Here is a 19,913-nt window from a genome sequence, read left to right on the forward strand (position 1 = left end):
CCTGATTTTATAAAATCTGTGAATATTGTGAAATGTGACGGTGTGGTGTTGAGTGCTCTGGTTAAATTAATATTTATGGTGTTAAAGGCGTAATTCTGTAATTGCGAAAACTCTAACAAGTTACGGTATTTTTCATAGCTGCTTCTGTTAGCGCTAACTGAGCCCGCTACTGCTCTACAGTCTACGTGTTTTTGCGGTTGACTTCCTTTGTGTCCATTGTTATTGGATATTATAAGTGAAATTTTAAAGATGCCTATATTATTCAGTGTAGTTGCCAGAGGCACAGTTGTTCTGGCTAAATATGCTACATGTGCTGGAAATTTTACTGAAGTAACAGAGCAAATATTATCCAAAATTCCTCCACACGACGACAAACTTACCTACTCTCACGGGAACTATCTGTTTCACTACATTGCAGAGAATAAATTAGTTTATTTTTGCATTACTGATGATGTGAGTATGCATATTATATATTGTTTCAGTTTCAGTGGTCCTATGAAAACTTTATTAATAAGTGTCGTATTTTCTTTTAGAAATTTCAAAGGTCGAGGGCTTTCCTCTTTCTCAATGAAATTAAAAGAAGATTTACAACGGTATTTGGAGATACAGCTCAAACCGCCATTCCATATGCAATGAATAGTGAATTTGCGAGAGTACTGGCCACAGAAATGAAACATTACAGTGAATCTAAAGACCTGGAAACAATATCAAGAGTCCATGGTGAACTAGATGAATTAAAAAACATCATGGTTAAAAATATTGGTGAGTTAACTATTAAGTTGTGTTGTGTTCGAAATTTACAATTCTACAGCACAGTAAAACTGGGAGTATTTTAATCAACCAGATGCCGTTCCATATGCAGTTACGATTTTATATTATTTGATTAGAACTTACTTATAGCAAAATAAATAATCTAATTGGTCAAAACATTTAAAATGCACACCATATTTGAATACTTAAACCAAATAATACTATACTACATTACCTAATAAAATTATCATACCTCTAAACTATGTTTGAAAAATGGTTTTATTTAACTTGTAGTAATTAGAAATATAAAATTTATCTATTTTGTGATTTATGTTTAATTTACTATTTGTTTTCTGTATTATACTGTTTTTATTTATGACCCCTTATCTCTTTTTATCATTATGATTTCTGTACACTATCAATACCTCAATATGTCAATGATCTATACATAGTTAATAATGTACTAAATGATTCACTATAGTACACACTGTTTAATAAATGATAACTTGATATAAATGCTTTGAGCATTAATTGTACACATTATTTAATGGTGTCCATATTTACTTTCTTAGCATGTTACATATTTACTTTCTTAGCATGTTACATATTTACTGTTTGCTCAATGTGAAACATATTTTAAACTAAACTAGTATATTCAATAAAATGTTAGAATCAATATAACGGTTATGTTAGTGGTTGCTTTTATTGCTAGTGTATTTACTAATGTCAATGTTACATTAAGGTATTTCCAATAATATACTATTATAAATATTAAATTATGTGGCTCTGTATGTTAAAAGGTAACATACATTATATAGTGTTTTGGCCCCACATGAATAAAAGCAAGTAAAAATAAGACACAGAAATGTGTCACTTTTTTGCTCCATTATTTGGTCACAATTAATTAACACAAAATTGTATAAAAAATGTAGGTTACTATTATATTAACAACAAGATTAGTATTGAAATCATAACATTGATTTTCTCGCATATATCATGTAGAAACATCTAAATTATTCCTGCTTAACTAACCGTTTCTGCCTTTGATTATGTATCATCAATTTTCATATGATTAATTCTCAATGTAAAGTTTAATATGATCTTAATTATATATAATATGTATCTACATTCAATATATAATTTTTACAAAAATACTTGAAATATGTACTATGAATATACAAATACTTAACTATAAGTGACCTTTTCGTCTTGTTCCCGAATTTCAAAAGGACCATAAACAATATTATGTGTTAACATTAATATAAGACTTAACAATGTTTCATTACCAGCTACAGATATAATCAAACTTTTATTATAGCTACACAGGGCCATAGTGGTAGACTTCCTCTATACCATGTTTTTTTTTAGTAAAAGAAAAATTAATCAATTATAAAACCGTTACTGGTGGCTACAAAGGGGTTTACAATAAGTAATTTTCAGATTATAACCAGCGCCACAAATAGTATGTTTCCATGCTTTGTGGCTTTTTAGTATTTGGTGTTATAGGTAGGTTTCTCATACACAAAAAGGAGGCTATTTATTGTGCTCCACTTATTTAACCTACTACTGCTAATTGAGTTAATTACTACAAAGTCTTGTAATTTCCTTAATCTGGATAAAACCTTAGGTTTATTCTAAATAATCCAATAGCCATTTTACTTTTATTATTTAAACATATTCTACATGTGTTGTAATTTAGCCAAAATTAAAATATTATTTTAAAGAATATACATCGGTTAATGTATACAATTGTACAAATATTTTAATTGTTATTTTAATTTAAATAAAAAAATCGATTACAGATAGCATGGCGATGCGAGGTGAAAAATTGGAGCTTCTTCTGAATAAGGCAGATAATTTGGCAACAAATGTAAGTAAATGCGTTAATAAATTTAGTCACTATTTATTGAATATATTCTATAATTTGTGTTAGTCTCATTATTTAGAATGCGATTCTTAAAAGCCTGGTTGGTTTGGGATGCGCAAAAAAAATTCTCGTACCGTAAAGAAAAATCGAAATTTCTTATATCTGACTAACGACTGATTCGAAGAAAATTAATTATATAAGTAAGGTAATATTTAATATTTATTGAAAAAATAGTGAAAAAGTTCTTAGGAAGTCTTTTCCTTTTTCAGTGCCGTTTAGTTTTTAATGCTGTTTTAAATTTGTAGAAAGTAAGACCTTTGTTTAGTGGTTAACAGATGCTATCAAGAGTTCTTCGATTAGATCCCCGATAAAACAATAATTCAATAGAAGAAAATCAACTGTAGTAAGTTAGTCTTAAATTTTAATTAATTAAATAGACGTAGAAATGTACACTTGAGAGGAAACAAAATCGGCTACTCGCATGACTTAACACGCACTAACATTAATCAAATGTCAAAAGTATTAATAAAATATGTATTTTGAAACAAAAGTTGATTAAAAAAGATTTAAAGCTCAGTAGTACTTCATTATTTATACGCAGAATATATATTTTTCGTCATCGCAGTATAATAATGAATACTTTTTCTTTTTATCGATTGTATTTATTATTGTGTGAATGACATAATACAAGGTTATGAATTTGTTTAATAATTACGTTCCCATGTGACGTCAAAATCGAACCGTGGTTCTAAAAACGTGTCCTCAAAAGCCTTACGTCCGGGTAACAGCTGTTCTATTAAAATACAACTATTACTATGGGAAAATTACGACACGTTGCAATTATTAGTGACGTGTTGGATAGAAGAAGAAAGATATTAAAGTAAGGACTTACATGGTTAGGTTTACCGATTGTGAATAAATAATATTTTATTTAGAGGTAGTTGTAAATTGTAGTTGACTGTAACCTCCATGTAACGTCTTTCGATTTAACAACGAACTTCCTAAAGCGTCAAAATCAATTGGCTTTGGTTGGTTTAGCTTGTCTTCCATACAATGATACACTCTACATAGTATTACATCCAGACAACAATTGAGTGATAAAGTACTTATTATCACTCATTTGTTGTCGTAAATTAGTAAAAACTGCGCAGCTGTGTACGTTCTTTCGTCATATCATGCATACGAACTTTCTAAGAAATTCGTTATTTTGTTTACAAATTGGGATTGCTTGCACGTAGACTGTTGTTGACCGTGACTAATAAGAAGAATCATGGATTATCTATACGTCATATAACGCCATAAAATACACAATCCCTTCAGTGTCGTTATATAGAGTTTACACTGTGTTTACAAAATCACTCACCATGCCATAGAAATAATTGATTTTTATTTATTTTTATGAACAAACTTTATTTAGTACCTTGAATTGTTTACCAAAATGGTAATTTAAATTATATTTATTCGTTTTATATCATCGCAATTTCAAGGCAATTGATCTCTGCGCGTGAAAGTGGACATATTTGTATATAATATAAATATAATAAATTTTACTATTAACAATCGTTTGTGAAATCACATAATTAAGCGATTTAATTATAAAATGCATTATTTTAAAAATCTAAATCAATCTAATTGTACTCTTATCTGGAATTTCGTCTTTTTCGTCGTCCGTCAAATTGTGTTTACGTTATGATGAAAGCAGACAAATGAATACTTTATGATGAAAAGGATTAATGTTTTAAACTTTCTAAGATCTATGTGTTAAATTAATCAGAGCAAGTTAACTATTTGACATGAATTGATGAATGCCTAACGAAATCCCGTTTAAAATTAGCTATATCGTTCAAACGTTTGATTCGAGTTACATGTCAGTGTATGTTTTTAATTTAATTCATAATAATATTTCTGTAGCTGTTGCCGGTCTTGTTATGTAAAATATATATTTTCTCGTTATGTCAATTCTACATAACCTGATTGCGATAACAATCTTGTATGGTTTCACTTACAAAATAGTTCACGTTTTAACACATATAGACGTCTCATATGACGCAGTTGTATGGTGAAATATTATTTATTCATGGGTAACATATACACATGAACGCAGAAAAAATAATGCTGTTAAATACATTTACTACAAGGGCGTAGGGTCTTTTCTTAAATAGAAACTTAATCTTCACCTGATGTTAAGTGAACGCTTTGCAGACGTCTTAAGAATTGGTACGTTTTTTTCTTGAGACGATGAGAAGACGATTAAACACTTCGTCAGTAGGTTTCTTACAAAATGTTTGTAAACTTTGTGTACGTGCAATTTTTACTGTGTCTATGAACTGTCAATATTATGCAATATACTAGAGTTTTGTGCTTTCAATTTCCTAACAATTATAATTCTTGAAACTAAATATAAGTATATTTTGACTACTAAAGATGTTTTTATTTCCCGATATATTACGGCTTAGAGCAGTGTTGGCCTAGTGGCTTCAATGTGCGACTCTCATCCCTGAGGTCGTAGGTTCGATCCCCGGCTATACACCAATGGACTTTCATTCTATGTGTGCGTTGAACATTCGCACAAACGGGGAAGGAAAACATCGTGGGAAAACCGACTCGCCGTACACCACAAAATTTGACGGTGTGTGTCAAGAACGGAGGCTGATCACCTACTTGCCTATTAGATTGACAGATCATCATGAAACAGACCTCAAAAGAAACGGCTGTTTAAACGATGAAATAAGTATTTATATGCGGCTAGTCTTAGCAAACATTTCTCAATTATTTTTTATATTAATAATACAATATTTCTTTCCAGTCGGTGTCCTACAGAACATCAGCGAGAACACTCCAGCGATCTCTGTTTTGGAAGAATGTTAAAATGTATGTCATAATGGCTGTTATATTTGGGTTCGCTATTTACTTGATTGGCGCCATGGCTTGTGGAGGTTTGGCGTGGCAGACCTGCGTTGGTTAGGCGATATTTTATACATACCATTCGTAGATTTACTCGATAGTAATCACTATTGACAATAACCGAATCTCCTTGTCCATTCGACATTGTCAGAATGAGTTTGACAGCTCGGTGTAGATAGTCTGTATTGCAACAGTTAAAAAGATGAAGTGTCAGAACACATTTAAAAGTTTATTGCTCGTAAATAATATACAGTAAAACGGAAAAACTAATTGCTATATAAATTTCCATAACAGATAATTTACGAAAAAATAATTTAACTGTTAATAAATGGTTACGCAACAATTTGAGTATGTATTATTTCCGTTGTAAATGGACTAAAAACACGTCAGAATATAAAATATCTAAACAGGTCTCCGTATTATGAATAGTATTTTACGAGCTTGAAATATTTCTAAGTATTAATTGATCGAGTAAATATACGAATGTTTATTAAAACGCCCGTAAAAATCAGTTATATTAACAGTCTCTCGTCTCTTTCTGTCAAATTGTGTTTAGGGATCGTTCAAGTTTACGTCACGCAATTTTTGGAGATTCTTGCCCCTCCCCCCCATGAAACGCACCGTAACATTTTCTGTATCCAATAGTTAAACGTTTCGTGAACACCCCCAGTGACTCTTTATACCTAAAACTTACCATTATGTGGTGGAAAGTACTGAAAAGTTGAAAATAATATTATGAATTACGCGCAATTCAATCCCCGCCCCGCATCGTAACGTTTTACAAGAGGACCCCCCCCCCCCAAATTCGTTACGTAATACTTGAACGCTCCCTTACCCTATGATCAAAAGAGACGGTTAAGTTAAAACAGTGCAATCGGTTTAATGTATGTTATCGAATTGGCATTTTGGATATTATGAACCGGTTTCGTTAATTCAATCAGATATTATGCTCAAGGACATAATACGATATATTTTAAAACAATCATAAGACCAGAGTGATTTTTGTGAGCATTTTTTATTGTTAAGAGACATTTGTCTTTTGTTTGCCAGTAATACACATAAATAATTAAACTATATAAACACGAAATTATTACACATAGTTTTTCTGCAATCGTAGTCACAGATTGTTGCTTTAACTTGAGCGTATCGGCAACCTAATGAAATCGTGTTTATATCGGTTAAGAATTATTTAAAAGGATATGTTAATTTCATATAACATTTAAATAATTATTAAAGACTTTTAAAAGACTTTTAAAAGCGGTTACCATGATAACACAAGACTGATGCATGTTTTAAATATTTGTGCTTTGTAAAGTCCACTACACAAAACTACACACTGTTACAAAACTAACAAAAAAAAACTTAATTGCCAATAGTGATTGTGGTATGCATCAGGATTACTCCATCGCATTTACCTTTGACATTATGCCGTGGAGAAGGTAGTCTAACACAGTGCCGATTTGACAAAATTTTAATAGCGTTGTGGCAAACTTGTAATTGTTTAGAAATAAATGTAATTGGATTTGTAAAGGTTTGGAAGGATTGTTTAAATGAATATTTAACGTTAACCCAATCAACAGCAGACACTTGATAACAAAAAAATTCGTTTAACATTGACTTTATAATATTTTCTTAACTAATTCTTAACCACTATCTCTTTCTACAATCGCTATTTTTAACCGTCTACTCTAAGCTACGTACAAATATATTAACGAATACTGCAAAAGAATTTTTGATTTTAGCGAAGAAAAAATCCCTTTAAAATTCTACAAAGCGATAATTTTATATCTTTGTCATGGTAACCCTCGATCAAAAGTGTATTAAAACATGTGTGTGTACTTGTTCGTATGTTATATTGTGTCATTGTCAGTGTGCACTGTATTTCCTTATCAGTCTTCTGTGCCTTTGAATACTTTCGGCGAACCATTATATTCGTAGGTAGGGAAGACTTCTTAAACATGGTTGATAAAACATTTCTAGTTACATAACTTCTAGCGAACCACGTCACCATATTTCTGCTAAAAGTTCTGAGTGACAATATTAGAATCAATCAAATCAATTCAATTCAATATTTGCAAAATTTTAAATCTAATCTTCAAGATTTGGAAAATTGTTGCGTGACTTAATTTTATAATTGTATTTCCCGTCGTATATAATCTATGTACAGAAACTGTAACATTTTAATATGTATATTAATGCAGATTTTATGATTGTTATTTATTTGTATAATATTAAATAATACAATTATAATGACATCGTTTATGTGTAATCCTAAATCTCACTCAAATAGCAGCTACTCAAAATTAAATATGCATAGTGTAAATTTTGAGGAGGTGCAAAATTTGACGTTATTACAAGTCATTATTAATTCATCATTAAACAAAAATATTTTTTTGTCTAAGATGTACGGTCTTATTCATGAACCCTTCAAATAGTTTCTTGCGTCACGTTTATTTACTTTGAATCTAGCATAACAGCTTTGGGCTACAGACGGTTAATTCAGTGTTGCGCATGGCAACTATGACAGTTGACATTGAATGACGTTCGTTCAGGTTTTCTGTGTATAACTTAAGAACTGCATAGATAATCCTATAGAACCTAAACTTTTTGCTTTTTAAAGTAAATTTACACGGTGACAAAATACAAATGATATGTGAAGTGCGTTACAACGTTTTGAACACCGAGTTTATTTTGATCGGTTTAAAGTTTAAGGATGTTTGTTGAATGTTACAAGACCTATTTGACTTTTTGAAGGACTTTGTGAATAGGACCGTGAATGTTTCGTATAGTATTATTGTAATAAAAATTTAAATAGATTCACCTGCTTTCACATCTTGCGTTTTTGTCATTCATTAAATTGTAAATTTGAATTACCTTAAAATTCCGTTCATGCCTCAACGGTTTTTTTTCTAACTTCTCGATTACAGAGAATACTTACACTAATAAATAATATGTAACCTTATCCATTATTTTTACATTACTTAAACGTGAAATTAAAGCTCTCTTAAATGCAAGGGAGGTTATATCTAGTGTAATCATTAATATTATAAAAAGCATCGTTAAAGCAATATATTATATTATGTAAAATTCATCCAATTATAAAGACTTTTGAGTATTGTGATATAATGTTTATATTTAAGTAAAACATTTGTTTATTGATTGAGAAACTATGTTATAAATTTGTAGATTATTATAATGGATTTTTTTATTCAATAAAACCCCTTTATACTCCCGAACTTTTGCTTTAAACTTAAAGCAAAACCTTCCTTGTCTATATATAGCAATATATTAAATAGGTTAAATAATAGGTTGGGAAAAAAGTATTCGCATTATAGTATGTATGAACTTGTATTAAAATCTCTGTGGCTATATTTGTATTAAGCTGGTTTTGGTATCATTAAAAGTTTAAATGTTAAAGAAGATAAATTCAAAATTAGGAAAATGTGTAATTTTTATTTATTTTTCGTACTGACAAGAGTGAATCTAATGAAGAAATTGGATACATTTTAAAATTTTACTTTAAAAGTGCAACGTAAGCCGCGATAGAAATTTGCAAAGTTTATGGACCTAGTGCAATGTCTGCGAAAGTAGCATAAATTTGGTTTAAGCGTTTACAATCCGGAAATTTTGATGTCAAAGATGTACGTCGCTCTGGTCGCATAAAATGGATGCCATTTTTGAAAAAGTGGAGCAAGATTGGCATATCAGTAGTTACGTAGCTGAAGAACTGGTAATTGACCACAAAACAGGTTTGGCGCATTTGAAAAAAAACTGGGTAAACAAAAAAGCTCGATCTTTGAGATATATAAGAAACCTAATGAACCGAGTACTCTTTTGTGATTCTTTATTACGACGTAATGAAACCGTACCATTTTCGAAGAAGGTGATAACTAACTGGTGATGAAAAGTAGATCACGTACGACAAGAACGTGCGAAAAAGGTCATGGTCAAAGGCCGGTCTGGCTTCACAGACTGGCGAAACCCGGGTCAACTCGTAACAAGGTTAAGCTGTGTGTGTGGTGGGATTGGAATTGCATTAATAATTATGAGCTGTTACCACCAGGTAGGACCATCGATTATGAACTCTACTGCGAACAACTGATGAGATTAAAGCAAGAAGTTGAGAGAAAGCGGCCGGAATTAATCAACAAAAGGGGTTTTTCAGCATGATAACGCAGGACCTCACACATCTTTAGCCACTTAGCAAAAATTAAGAAAGATTGGCTGGTAGGTGTTAATGCATCCGCCGTATAGTCCTGACCTTGCACCTTCAGATTTCCACCTGTTTCGGTCTGTTCATGATTCTTTAGGCAGTGTCAGGTTAAAATCACGAGAGGACTGGCAAAACCAATTGTCGCGGTATTTTGATTAGAAGCCCCAAAATTTCTATAGCAATGGGATCATGTCCCTACCTACTAGACGGCAAAGAGTTATCGAAAAAAATGGTACCTACATACTTTAGTTAAATGTAAATAAACTATATTAAAAAATGTTGCGAATTTTCTTAAAAAATGTGAAGAAACTTTTTCCCCAACCTATATATTAAAATTATAGCAATAAAGTTAGTCAACTTCCGCTTTCAAGTAATTTAACTTATTCTGATAATCACTATAATTCTTGATGATCTTTGAAAGTAATTTAAATCAATTTGAATATAAACACGCTCTGGATTCTAACACTACAAATACGAAATGAGTCTGAAAAGTTCTGAAAGGATACAGACGTGTTGCGAAATCAAGTATTTCATTCAAGTTCATCGGAAGCAATAGCGACGGTATTCTACCCCAGGCCGCTCACTTCCGGGTAGCGTCAGATTGATCCCGGTGGCTAGGGAGTTAGGGTGCGCCCCTCCCTTCTCGGTCACTTCCCGGCACTCGCGCGCCGTCCTTTGCCGCGAGAGGGCGTTTGCTGTGCTCCGAGTGTTAACCACGTGTATATTTTCCGTGTCAATACGCAGACGCGATGCGTGCCTAGAATAGCAACTGGCCTATTCGTGTGTAAACGAATGTTTGTATCGCATTATTGTTGTTCCCTAGGGATCAGTGACGGACTATGGATGCATGATTTAATTATTTCTCTTTTAAATAATTGAAAGAACTTTCTCTACGTTTATTTAACGTTAGCAGGTATTTAAATATCAAACAAATGCGATTATGAATATGAATATTTTATTCATGATTCAACGATATATCTTCCATAACAAATAGTTAATGTTGTCTGTGATACATATTTATGAATCGTTTGAATCGCGCCGAATACCAATATGATTGACGGCTTCGATTTTGGCAAGTAGCCTTCATACTTCTACCGATAAAATATTCCTATTAGTCTCGTGACATTGAGGTAACTTGATAGTATTAGAATAGAAGTTACAATATAACATTGCATAGTTGGATACGTATTAATTAAAAAATATCCGTTGTAGTGCGTGCTCGGGCCTGTTTAATGTCGCAGGAAGCGGTGTCGATTTTGGGGAAGGTTAAACCGGGAACTTTTACAGGTCATTGTTCCTTTTTACGTCGAAACATTCATTTTGTAACGCAGATAAATTACTATTGTTGGATTAACTATCTACTTTGTTTAAACGCATCTGGTTTAACGCTTCAAACTTAAATTTAAATGGGCGCCATACATATTTAAAATTAATTTACGTTTTAAACAGCTTAAAATGGGTTAACGCTAACGAGATAATGACTGTTCTATTCGAATTTAAAATGGATTACAAAGAGGTGAAGAAACGGACTGTATTTTAATGGATTTTGTTTGAATGGAAGTTGAATAGAAGTGACAAAGATGGATGATAGTTCGCCGGATCTGTCGCTCAAGCTGCGACGGGGGTCAAGTGACTCCAGGGAGTCCTTCTATATGGACTTTGCTCAGGGGATCGACTCGGATATTGAGGAAGTGACAACTATTGAGAGGATAATTCCGGAACACCCGGGCGGAAGGACTGAAGGCGATTCAGACACACTCGCTACTCCATCTGGGCTTGAAGACAAGGATTTATCGCAATGGTAAGTAAAATAATTTAACTATATATACCTATGTACTTATTTATCTAGCCAATAATGTTAAGTCAACCATGTGATAAGTACAGTAACAATAATGTTTAAAACAATATCTTAATAAAGTTTTTATAATGCCTAATTTTAGCCTACGACACATAAGTTAACAGAAGTCCTTTAGGAAAGTATTACAAAAATTCCACTTCTCACTGAGAATAGTTTTGTTTCATAAGTGCTTAATGGAGTTTGAAAAGTTTATTTTAAATCATTACGTTGACTTCCATTGTCAAAACTGCTCGAATCCAATCGATCGCAGACGAATTGAGCGACGTGTTTGTTTGTACTTAATTAGTAACGCTTTACATATAGGATGCAGTATGTTCTAGGTTCGGTATGTTGATGTGTAAATCCATAGTCTAATATTGGGACCCTTGTCCGATTCTTTTTAAGTCTTATAGGCTTACTCGACTGAAACTGTTGTAACTATTGTATTGTTTCATTTGAATCCACGACCTCCTTGCCCTAAGCCTTGGCGATTGTATGCCATGCTGTCATCCTAAAATGATAGATTATTCGAGTGTTAATGTATAGTATACTATAGTAGTCATTTGTCATTTCTAATAATTACATTCTCATTATATCTAGAACGTGGAAGCAAACTCAAAAAGTTTCCTTTAAAACGCGTCGTAAAGATTCATAACTCCCTGCGATCTAAATATGTCATAACAATCTGCAGTTGCATATGAAAACGAAATGAAGTCGTAATTTCGCGAGATCTGCGAGATATGAATGTGAGGCACATTGTTTATATTAAAGTATTTCTTAAAAATAAATGTACGCAGACTACTCGTACTTATATTTAAAATATATAGTTGTGTTCGTAAATTTCTTTGTCCTTGTTCTGTCGCCATAACAAAATCATATCAGCGTATAGAACTGTTAATAATTAATGGATTTGATTAATAATGTTTCACCATATCATGTGTTGGCTAAAACTATGTCCTGAAATCCTTCCATTTTATAAAATGGGCACACTTTCATCAGACTGTACGTTTGAAGAACACTAAGATATAAAAAACCTATCCCTCATTCTAGTTAAAATCATCTCATCGTTAAATTTTTTATTATAAAATCATGATAATGCGTGTAATTATATACTAAAACGGTAATACTAGGTGCCATTATGGCCAATATAACCGCAACGTGCAGACCGCAATGTTTTATGTTATAGCACTTTGATCGGCGCAAGAGCAGTGTCACTCAACCACTCGTCTGACAGGTCGCTCGGATAAGACTTTCTACGGAACTGTAGGTCAGATAACCTTATGGGGAATGGAACTTATTTAGGTTATCATTCACGGTTACGCGCTACTGTTATGTCTGTCTAGTAAATAATTGTAAACTTTTGCATAATCTGTATAAATTAAGAACCCTTTATTATGCTATGAACGTAATCTGCTCTGAAGTTGCTTAAATTTTAGTAATATTTTAAAGCGTATGAAATTACCTATGAATTTTACATCAGGTTAACTTTTTTATCGACTTATTAATAACAGTATTAACAAGAGTAACTTATAAGGCAAAAACGGTGCAACGGTTGATGATTTTTCTATAACTTTTGTCTTTGTACTTGTGTAATTTACCAAAAACATTCAAAAATCATCCTAATAGAATTGTAAACATCGCGCATAATATGCTACTTTTGGAAAAAAAATATTGTGATTTTATTAATGATTATTAGGGTAAAACATTATAATTGGTATTAATTTGATGATTTATATTTTAATAATGTGATAAACTAATATATAAAATTGACAATGATTATATGTTAAAAACCTTTAAATTAAGAAAGAGAAATTTGCACGCCATTATGTGTGGCAGAATATGCGAAGTTTAGACTGTACCACCATTATTTTTGTACCGTACTCTTGCAAATAAATATCATATAATTATTAAACCAATCGTTAACTCTCAATGAATCTGAGTACGACGCTTCAAGTTTTAACTATTACTCGTCGATGTTAATACCTAACAATTACCGTAAAACCTATAAAACAAAGATCACACCCAAAATTAGCTTTATGGCTTAACGATTTGAGACGTTAATCCACCTTTTATCCCAAGTCTGTAAAGGAGCAATTGTACGAGCTGAAAAGTTCATTCTCAGGAATAAGAGTATGAATGAAGCGAACTCTATAGATAACAATTATGACGTCGCAAATTTCCAGGCTTTGATTTATTGCGTATTCAAAGTTATACGGCCTCATTTATATTGATCTAGAGTTCAATGACCGGCAGGATAAAACATAATTTGCGCTGCTCATTGTTATGGTATGTTTAAAGATTTAAAAGGTGTGGACTTTGGTGAAATACTGCGTACTTTTGCAATCTGACGTTGTTAGAAACAGTGAATCAGTTATCATTGTTTGTTTTGACAAAGTCTACCTTACATAAAGTAAGGTAGACTTTGTTTAAGTTTTAACTTTTATATTCTGCGAATATCAGAACTTTATCAAACAATACACGCGCTTGGTCGCGTATAATTTATATTTCAACATCTTTATTTTTATTTTCTTAGCGCCTTACTTTTTCTGTTATTTCTTCTTTATTTCTAACGTTTTGCCCTGCGCTCCTCATCATTGCCCTTTTATGATGGAATATGGCTGAGCGCATCTCCTTCTTCAAGGGATAGAAATTCTAGTGTATGATCTTATATTTATATGACCATTCTGTCTCAGTGGATGATTTGTTTGTACACTGGTCAACGTTAAATTGTTTTCCTTACATTACAATCTATGCTATGTCGCGATAAATGATTTCATAGACTAGGAGAGCTACAGTTTTTAAAGGCACCGCGGTGCCGCGCACCACCACTTTGTGGAATAGCCTCTGAGCCGTATTTCCGTATCAATTAGGTACCACTGGTATAGATAATTTTCTAAAGTATTTCCGAACCAATTCAAGAGTCCTTCAATAAAAGACCGTACCAATTCTGAAAAAGTCGGCTACGTACTTGCAAACCTTCTGGCAATGTCTATGGGCGGTGGTATTACTTAACTTCAGGTGAGGGTCTTGCCCGTTTGCCCTTTGTTATAAAAAAACAGTTATAAGCTATCATCATATTAGTGTATTCAAACAAAATTGAATTCATATATGCCGACTATGAGCACAAATTGCCTATCATCTGTCGACACATTGTCACGACCTCACGATCTCACGAACATCTTGTGCGGTCTGCGTATTAATAACCATCGTATTATCTAATGCGTAATGTTTCATTAACGTTTGAAAGATATAAAATCTCCAACCTCTGAATGTTTCATTATCAATCGTCATATAAACGTATTCTTAGATCATCTCGGAGTTCGTACAAGGCTCTAAACAACACGCTATAGTATAGAGTTCTGACTTACTTTTGTCATATCGCCCGTAGGGAATCAGATCAGACAACCAACTTGTCTAGGTTACAAGTTGGTTGTCAAAAGGCCGCGGGGCAGAACGCCAACCCTTTGGTGTGTCTGTACTGCGAACCAAGTAACGATTCTCACGGTCACCTCGTATCAGCAGCGCTAAGGGAAGCTATAGACAGAACAAAGTGGAGAGATATCATTAGCAAGCCAGCAGGCACCTTGTGACCTTCAGCAATGAAGAATATGACAGAAGAATACGAATTCTAGAACGTCAATAAAACTTGAATCTTGTTTTGTTTTATCAAACCATATTCTGTATGAGGTAGGAGACAAATCTTTCGAGATTTTCACTCGAGATAGATGTTGGAATACAGAGCTCAGTCACATTATTTATTTTGGTATATTATTTATTAAGTATTTACGTAAGTTACGGAAACGGAAAATAAGTATGCAACACAATACAGCGGAAGAAATCGTTTACGATATGGCGATACGCATTATTATGTTTAACTTAAATTGCAATGAATGAAAACTCAATAACAATCTTATGATATACCAGGTGCTGCTGCTTGACTTCTCAAAACATAATAATTAATAAATATATATAAATATTAATAATAATCTTTGTATTTTGTAAAACAAACAATTTTTGTTTGATATCACTTTTAAAAAACGAATTTGTTAGGTCATTTTAATATCCAAGGTGGAAACGCATCTCCTGAACCCGAAAGTATCAGGAGTATGTGGGACTCGACCTACACCAATGGAGCAAATGGCATCTCTGCTATTCGGAGAACGGGTGCGCAATACCCACTAAAACCAGCTCGAGTTATATAAGGCCGCGTTACAGGGGGTCCGTTAAATGAATTTCACAGCTCTGTAGTATAAGTGTATTATATGTTCTTAAATGGACGTGAAAACCCTTATTTCTGAAATTTTAAAGTATAGCCTTACGAGTAAAGTTGATGTCAGAAATAGTTATGAGTTCTAACTTAGCTACAACTGGGAAATAACACTTCATTCAAGATTTTTGGTCTGAAAAAGTTATTTGAGTTTAGAATTTAAAGGTAAAGAAAGGTAAAGGGTTCGGTCCCTTGATCCCTGAATAACCGATGCAGAGGCAATTTAATAAAAATCTCTTGATATACGTATAAGTAACTATATGGTATGTTTAACATTAATTAATTACTGAGTCATTTCGCATTGTACAGTATTATATACTATTAAGTCAAAACTTATATTATATTTAACCTCCATTTTCAACAATAGCTTTCCTATGAGATCAATTGATTGTGGTTTGTATATTTTTTGTTAGTTGGTGTGTAAGTTGACTAAAATGTTGTGGAAAAAAAAATCAAAACAAATAATTACTTATTAGCGTTGACCAACAAACTAAAACTAAAAATGTTTTCGTACGTCGGTTTAAAAACACTTATTTTATCGTATTTCTACAACCAAATAGTTTTTTATGTCTCTCCGTGATGTGTTATTTAAATGGTATGGGTTATAAAGGAAGTGTTTATAGCTAACACGAGATTGTCAATCTAGTCACTTTTTATTGGAATTATGTAAATTGCTATCATAAAATCAAGTATGAGAACGTCAAACAGACACTCTGGGATGTAATTATCGTTGATAGTTAACACTACGATTGATAGGCAACTTGCAATTATTTTATGTAAATAAATGCACCAATTATATTGTTAAGTGAATGTTCCGTTCAGACATAAAGGTAATGTTGCAAATATTTTTTAAATTAATAGACAAAGTTTTTATTTTACTAAAATATACGTATTTATGCATCTGTTTTTTGGAATTAATACGATCAGTTTTGGGTCCCCAACTCAAAACCAAGGTTTGAGTAATGATGTTCACTAACTGCCGCTTTCTATACTCGATCTATAATTCAAAATTATTTCCAATCCAGATTGCGATCGATGCTTTGATATCCTTGTAAAAAAGGATTGGTTCCTCACGTGGTTTCATTTTACGCGTTGCCCTTATTTGTGAGGAACTATATTACTACTTGCAGATGTGATTATTTATATGAAACATATAGATTTATTGTAAAATCATAATAATTTAATAACAGCATATTAAATTGCGAACAGCTCTAACATATTTTAACAGCAGAAATTTATTTTAGTGTAGCTGTTGTAATCTTGAAAAATGGAAGGTGTAGAACCGTCCTAGCAACTGTCAATGATACGAATAAACAACATTTTTTTACGGAGTTTATTGACAGTTGAACTAGACAATTAAGTGCGTTTGGAAGTATCATTAATAGTTTTAAATTTTAAAAAACGGTCGTGTTTATATCGTGATTTAAATGAATACCCTCACATCCAGTAATGCTTCCACTTTTACTAATTTGCGTACTATTTACAAAATGTTTCGCCGTAAAAACTGTGTGTCATCAACTAGAATTTTATTGCGCCGACGGCCAATTAAGTAAATTTAATTAAATAGAATTTCGAATTCACGGTTAAAATGTTCGTAAAATACTAATGACGAAATAGACATCAAAATGCTTGTCTCGTATGTAATAAAGTGACTAGGGCAATGTCTAGAGACAGTCGAAACTCTTCTACGTGGAGTCTCGGACTGGAGTGGAGTAAATCTAGTCCAATTTGACACCATGAAGACACAAGTCTGCGCGTTTTCCGCTAAAAATCTCTATTTGTCGCTACTCCCCTCCTCGAAGACACTCTTCTTAAAGCCTCTGAAAACTGGGCGTTGACATATCGAATGACGTTCAGTTTCGCGGTTATTTTGAAGGGAAATTAGCCTTCAAAAAGCTTCGGTACTTCACTCCGGGCCACCGCTTGCAACTCTAAAGCGCGAATTCGGCCCCACATGGAATACTGTTCTCACCTCTGGGCGGGAGCTCCCCAGTACCAGCTCCTTCCACTTGACCGTATTCAACGAAGAGCAATTTGAATCGTCGACGACCAATCACTTTTCGTGCGGCTTGATCCCTTGGCGTTACGTAGAGATGTGGGGTCACTTTGCATCTTCTACCGCATTTACCATGTAGAACGTTCAGAGGAGTTGTTCGGTCTAATACTGCAGCTGAGTTTCTCTATCGGACGTCAAGACATAATACAATATACCATCCCTCCACGTCCGTCGTTCCACAACTGAGCACTTTCTAAGGCAGTTTTTGCCGCGCACCACCACTATGTGGAACCAGCAGCCCACTGAAGTATTTTCGAACTACTCGACTTAGGGTCCTTCAAGAAAAGAGCGTACCAATTCTTGAAAGGCCGGCAACGATCTGGCAATGTGAGTGTCCATGGGCGGCGTTATCACTTAACATCAGGTGAGCCTTCTGCCCATTTGCCTCCTACTACATTAAATGAAAAAACACGCCAGGCTTAACTTACAATTTACGTGGTTATCGAGTCTGTATAAATAAGAAATATTTACTCTGTACACTTACTGTAATAATTTATTAGCACGCCCGTTGCTGTTATGTTTCTCAAAGCGACATCATTTTTAAGAATAGTAATTAATATTCATATAACATTTTCGTAATGTACCTAACATTACCTATGTAGCGGTTTAGCGGCTATCATCATTCTATTCATATATCTCTACAATCATTCCGTCTGCTTCCACCGTTGATTAGAGCAGTCCCCCAGACTGTTTATAGCACGATTCGGAAACAGGAACACACATGAGTACGCTCACTTGAAGCGACATGCGACGCTAATTTCACGCCAGACGGCTTGGCAGCGTCCGTACCTAAGTTTTAACATCACACCATGCATCGAAACATCAATATGATCATATGAGACTTCATTAGTAAGCAATGTTTGATTGAGACTAAACTCTACCTCTACTAATCTACGCTGATAAATCTTCAAACAACATCCATCTTAGTGTGATTCGGGTGTCTATTTACATTATCAAGAATATTTTTACCGCTTGTCGTACGTTCCATCCCCAGCTGTGCAAAAATGGACTTTCTTTCGTGAAAGATTCATCGTGAGGAATCCGGCTTGCTTTAGACCCAAAAAAGTCGACCGCATGTGTCAGGCACAGGAGTCTGATCACCTGCCTTCACTTGTTTATAATATTGACAAATGATTATAAAACAGATTCAGAAATGGCCCTCAGGGCCAGACCTAAAAAGGTTGAAGTTGAAGTTTATTAATTTTATTTTTAATCTTTAAAGCTACCAGAGCTTAGTGCCAAGTCACGTTGACGGCCTCGTAAACAATGATGATGAAGTAGTCTTTATTGTGTTAACTTGAACTCCTGCTGGCTTAATAAGAAGCATGTCATGCATATATACTTGAATTGTTACAGACGTCTTCATATAACAATATATGCAAACGTTACGTCCCTAAATTGCGATGCGTTTCCTGTCACAGCGTAGAGCATAATTAAAGTTGTCTTCAATTCAGTTTGACATTCCGAATTCGAATGTCCAATTATAATTTGAGCCAGTGAAAATGGAGGCCTCAACGTCAGCTGTCTGTAACGTAACATGGATTGCGGAATTGCGAATTTTTATATTGAATTTCAAACGAATGTTATGTCTTATCCTGTCTTATTCAAAGGCTTTAGTATTACGCTTGATAAATATATTGGATATATTAAGGATAAACAGTATATTGCAATGCCAATGTTGTCTATGAAAATTTGCTTCTCATTTCAAGTACTCTATAATTTTTTCTTTATTTATTTCAAAAACATTTGCCTGGTAGATATCGCTTAACGATACGTCCTTACACAACTCCATAAAGATAGTATCGCGTCTATGTTATAAATTTATTTAAAAAATACAGACCAAGTAAAACATGCTACAATTATTACAAAAACCAGTAACATTTGCAACGTTATTATGAATAATTTATTAGCCTTTTAAGTATGAACTTTAAGTCGTTTTTGTGCTAAGTTTGAAGTGGCAATGCAGTAATAGCTGCAAGTAATTTTATGAAAGGAAAGTAGGTTAAAATTTTTAAAGCA

General features: G+C 33.2%; 2 protein-coding genes across 5 annotated transcripts in view; both read left to right on the forward strand.

The window, feature by feature from the left end:
* Nucleotides 1–12: 12 nt before the first annotated feature.
* LOC123710748 (vesicle-associated membrane protein 7) lies at nucleotides 13–6,156 on the forward strand. The gene is made up of 4 exons (XM_045662899.1): nucleotides 13–453; nucleotides 534–762; nucleotides 2,553–2,620; nucleotides 5,424–6,156. The coding sequence occupies exons 1-4, from the start codon at nucleotides 250–252 to the stop codon at nucleotides 5,580–5,582; spliced, it is 660 nt and encodes a 219-aa protein (XP_045518855.1). The 5' UTR covers nucleotides 13–249; the 3' UTR covers nucleotides 5,583–6,156.
* A 4,264-nt stretch (nucleotides 6,157–10,420) lies between these two features.
* Nucleotides 10,421–19,913, forward strand: part of LOC123711149 (proton channel OtopLc-like) — a 50,202-nt gene continuing 40,709 nt past the window's right edge. The window contains exons 1-2 of one of the 4 annotated variants that reach the window (XM_045663579.1): nucleotides 10,421–10,647; nucleotides 11,184–11,535. In XM_045663579.1, coding sequence (XP_045519535.1) covers nucleotides 11,315–11,535 — 221 coding nt within the window. In that variant the 5' untranslated portion in view covers nucleotides 10,421–10,647; nucleotides 11,184–11,314. The other 3 variants (XM_045663580.1, XM_045663582.1, XM_045663581.1) reach the window with 3 other exon arrangements.

Source organism: Pieris brassicae, chromosome 6 (assembly GCF_905147105.1).
Source record: "Pieris brassicae chromosome 6, ilPieBrab1.1, whole genome shotgun sequence".
In the NCBI taxonomy this organism is placed as follows: Eukaryota; Metazoa; Arthropoda; class Insecta; order Lepidoptera; family Pieridae; genus Pieris; species Pieris brassicae.

What these genes read in the sequence shown, in the direction of transcription:
- LOC123710748 (XM_045662899.1), top strand. Translation starts at nt 250, where the DNA reads ATGCCTATATTATTCAGTGTAGTTGCCAGAGGCACAGTTGTTCTGGCT. An exon ending in ATTTTTGCATTACTGATGAT is followed by an intron (nt 454 to 533) that starts GTGAGTATGCAT and finishes ATTTTCTTTTAG; the next exon opens with AAATTTCAAAGGTCGAGGGC. An exon ending in CAGATAATTTGGCAACAAAT is followed by an intron (nt 2,621 to 5,423) that starts GTAAGTAAATGC and finishes ATTTCTTTCCAG; the next exon opens with TCGGTGTCCTACAGAACATC.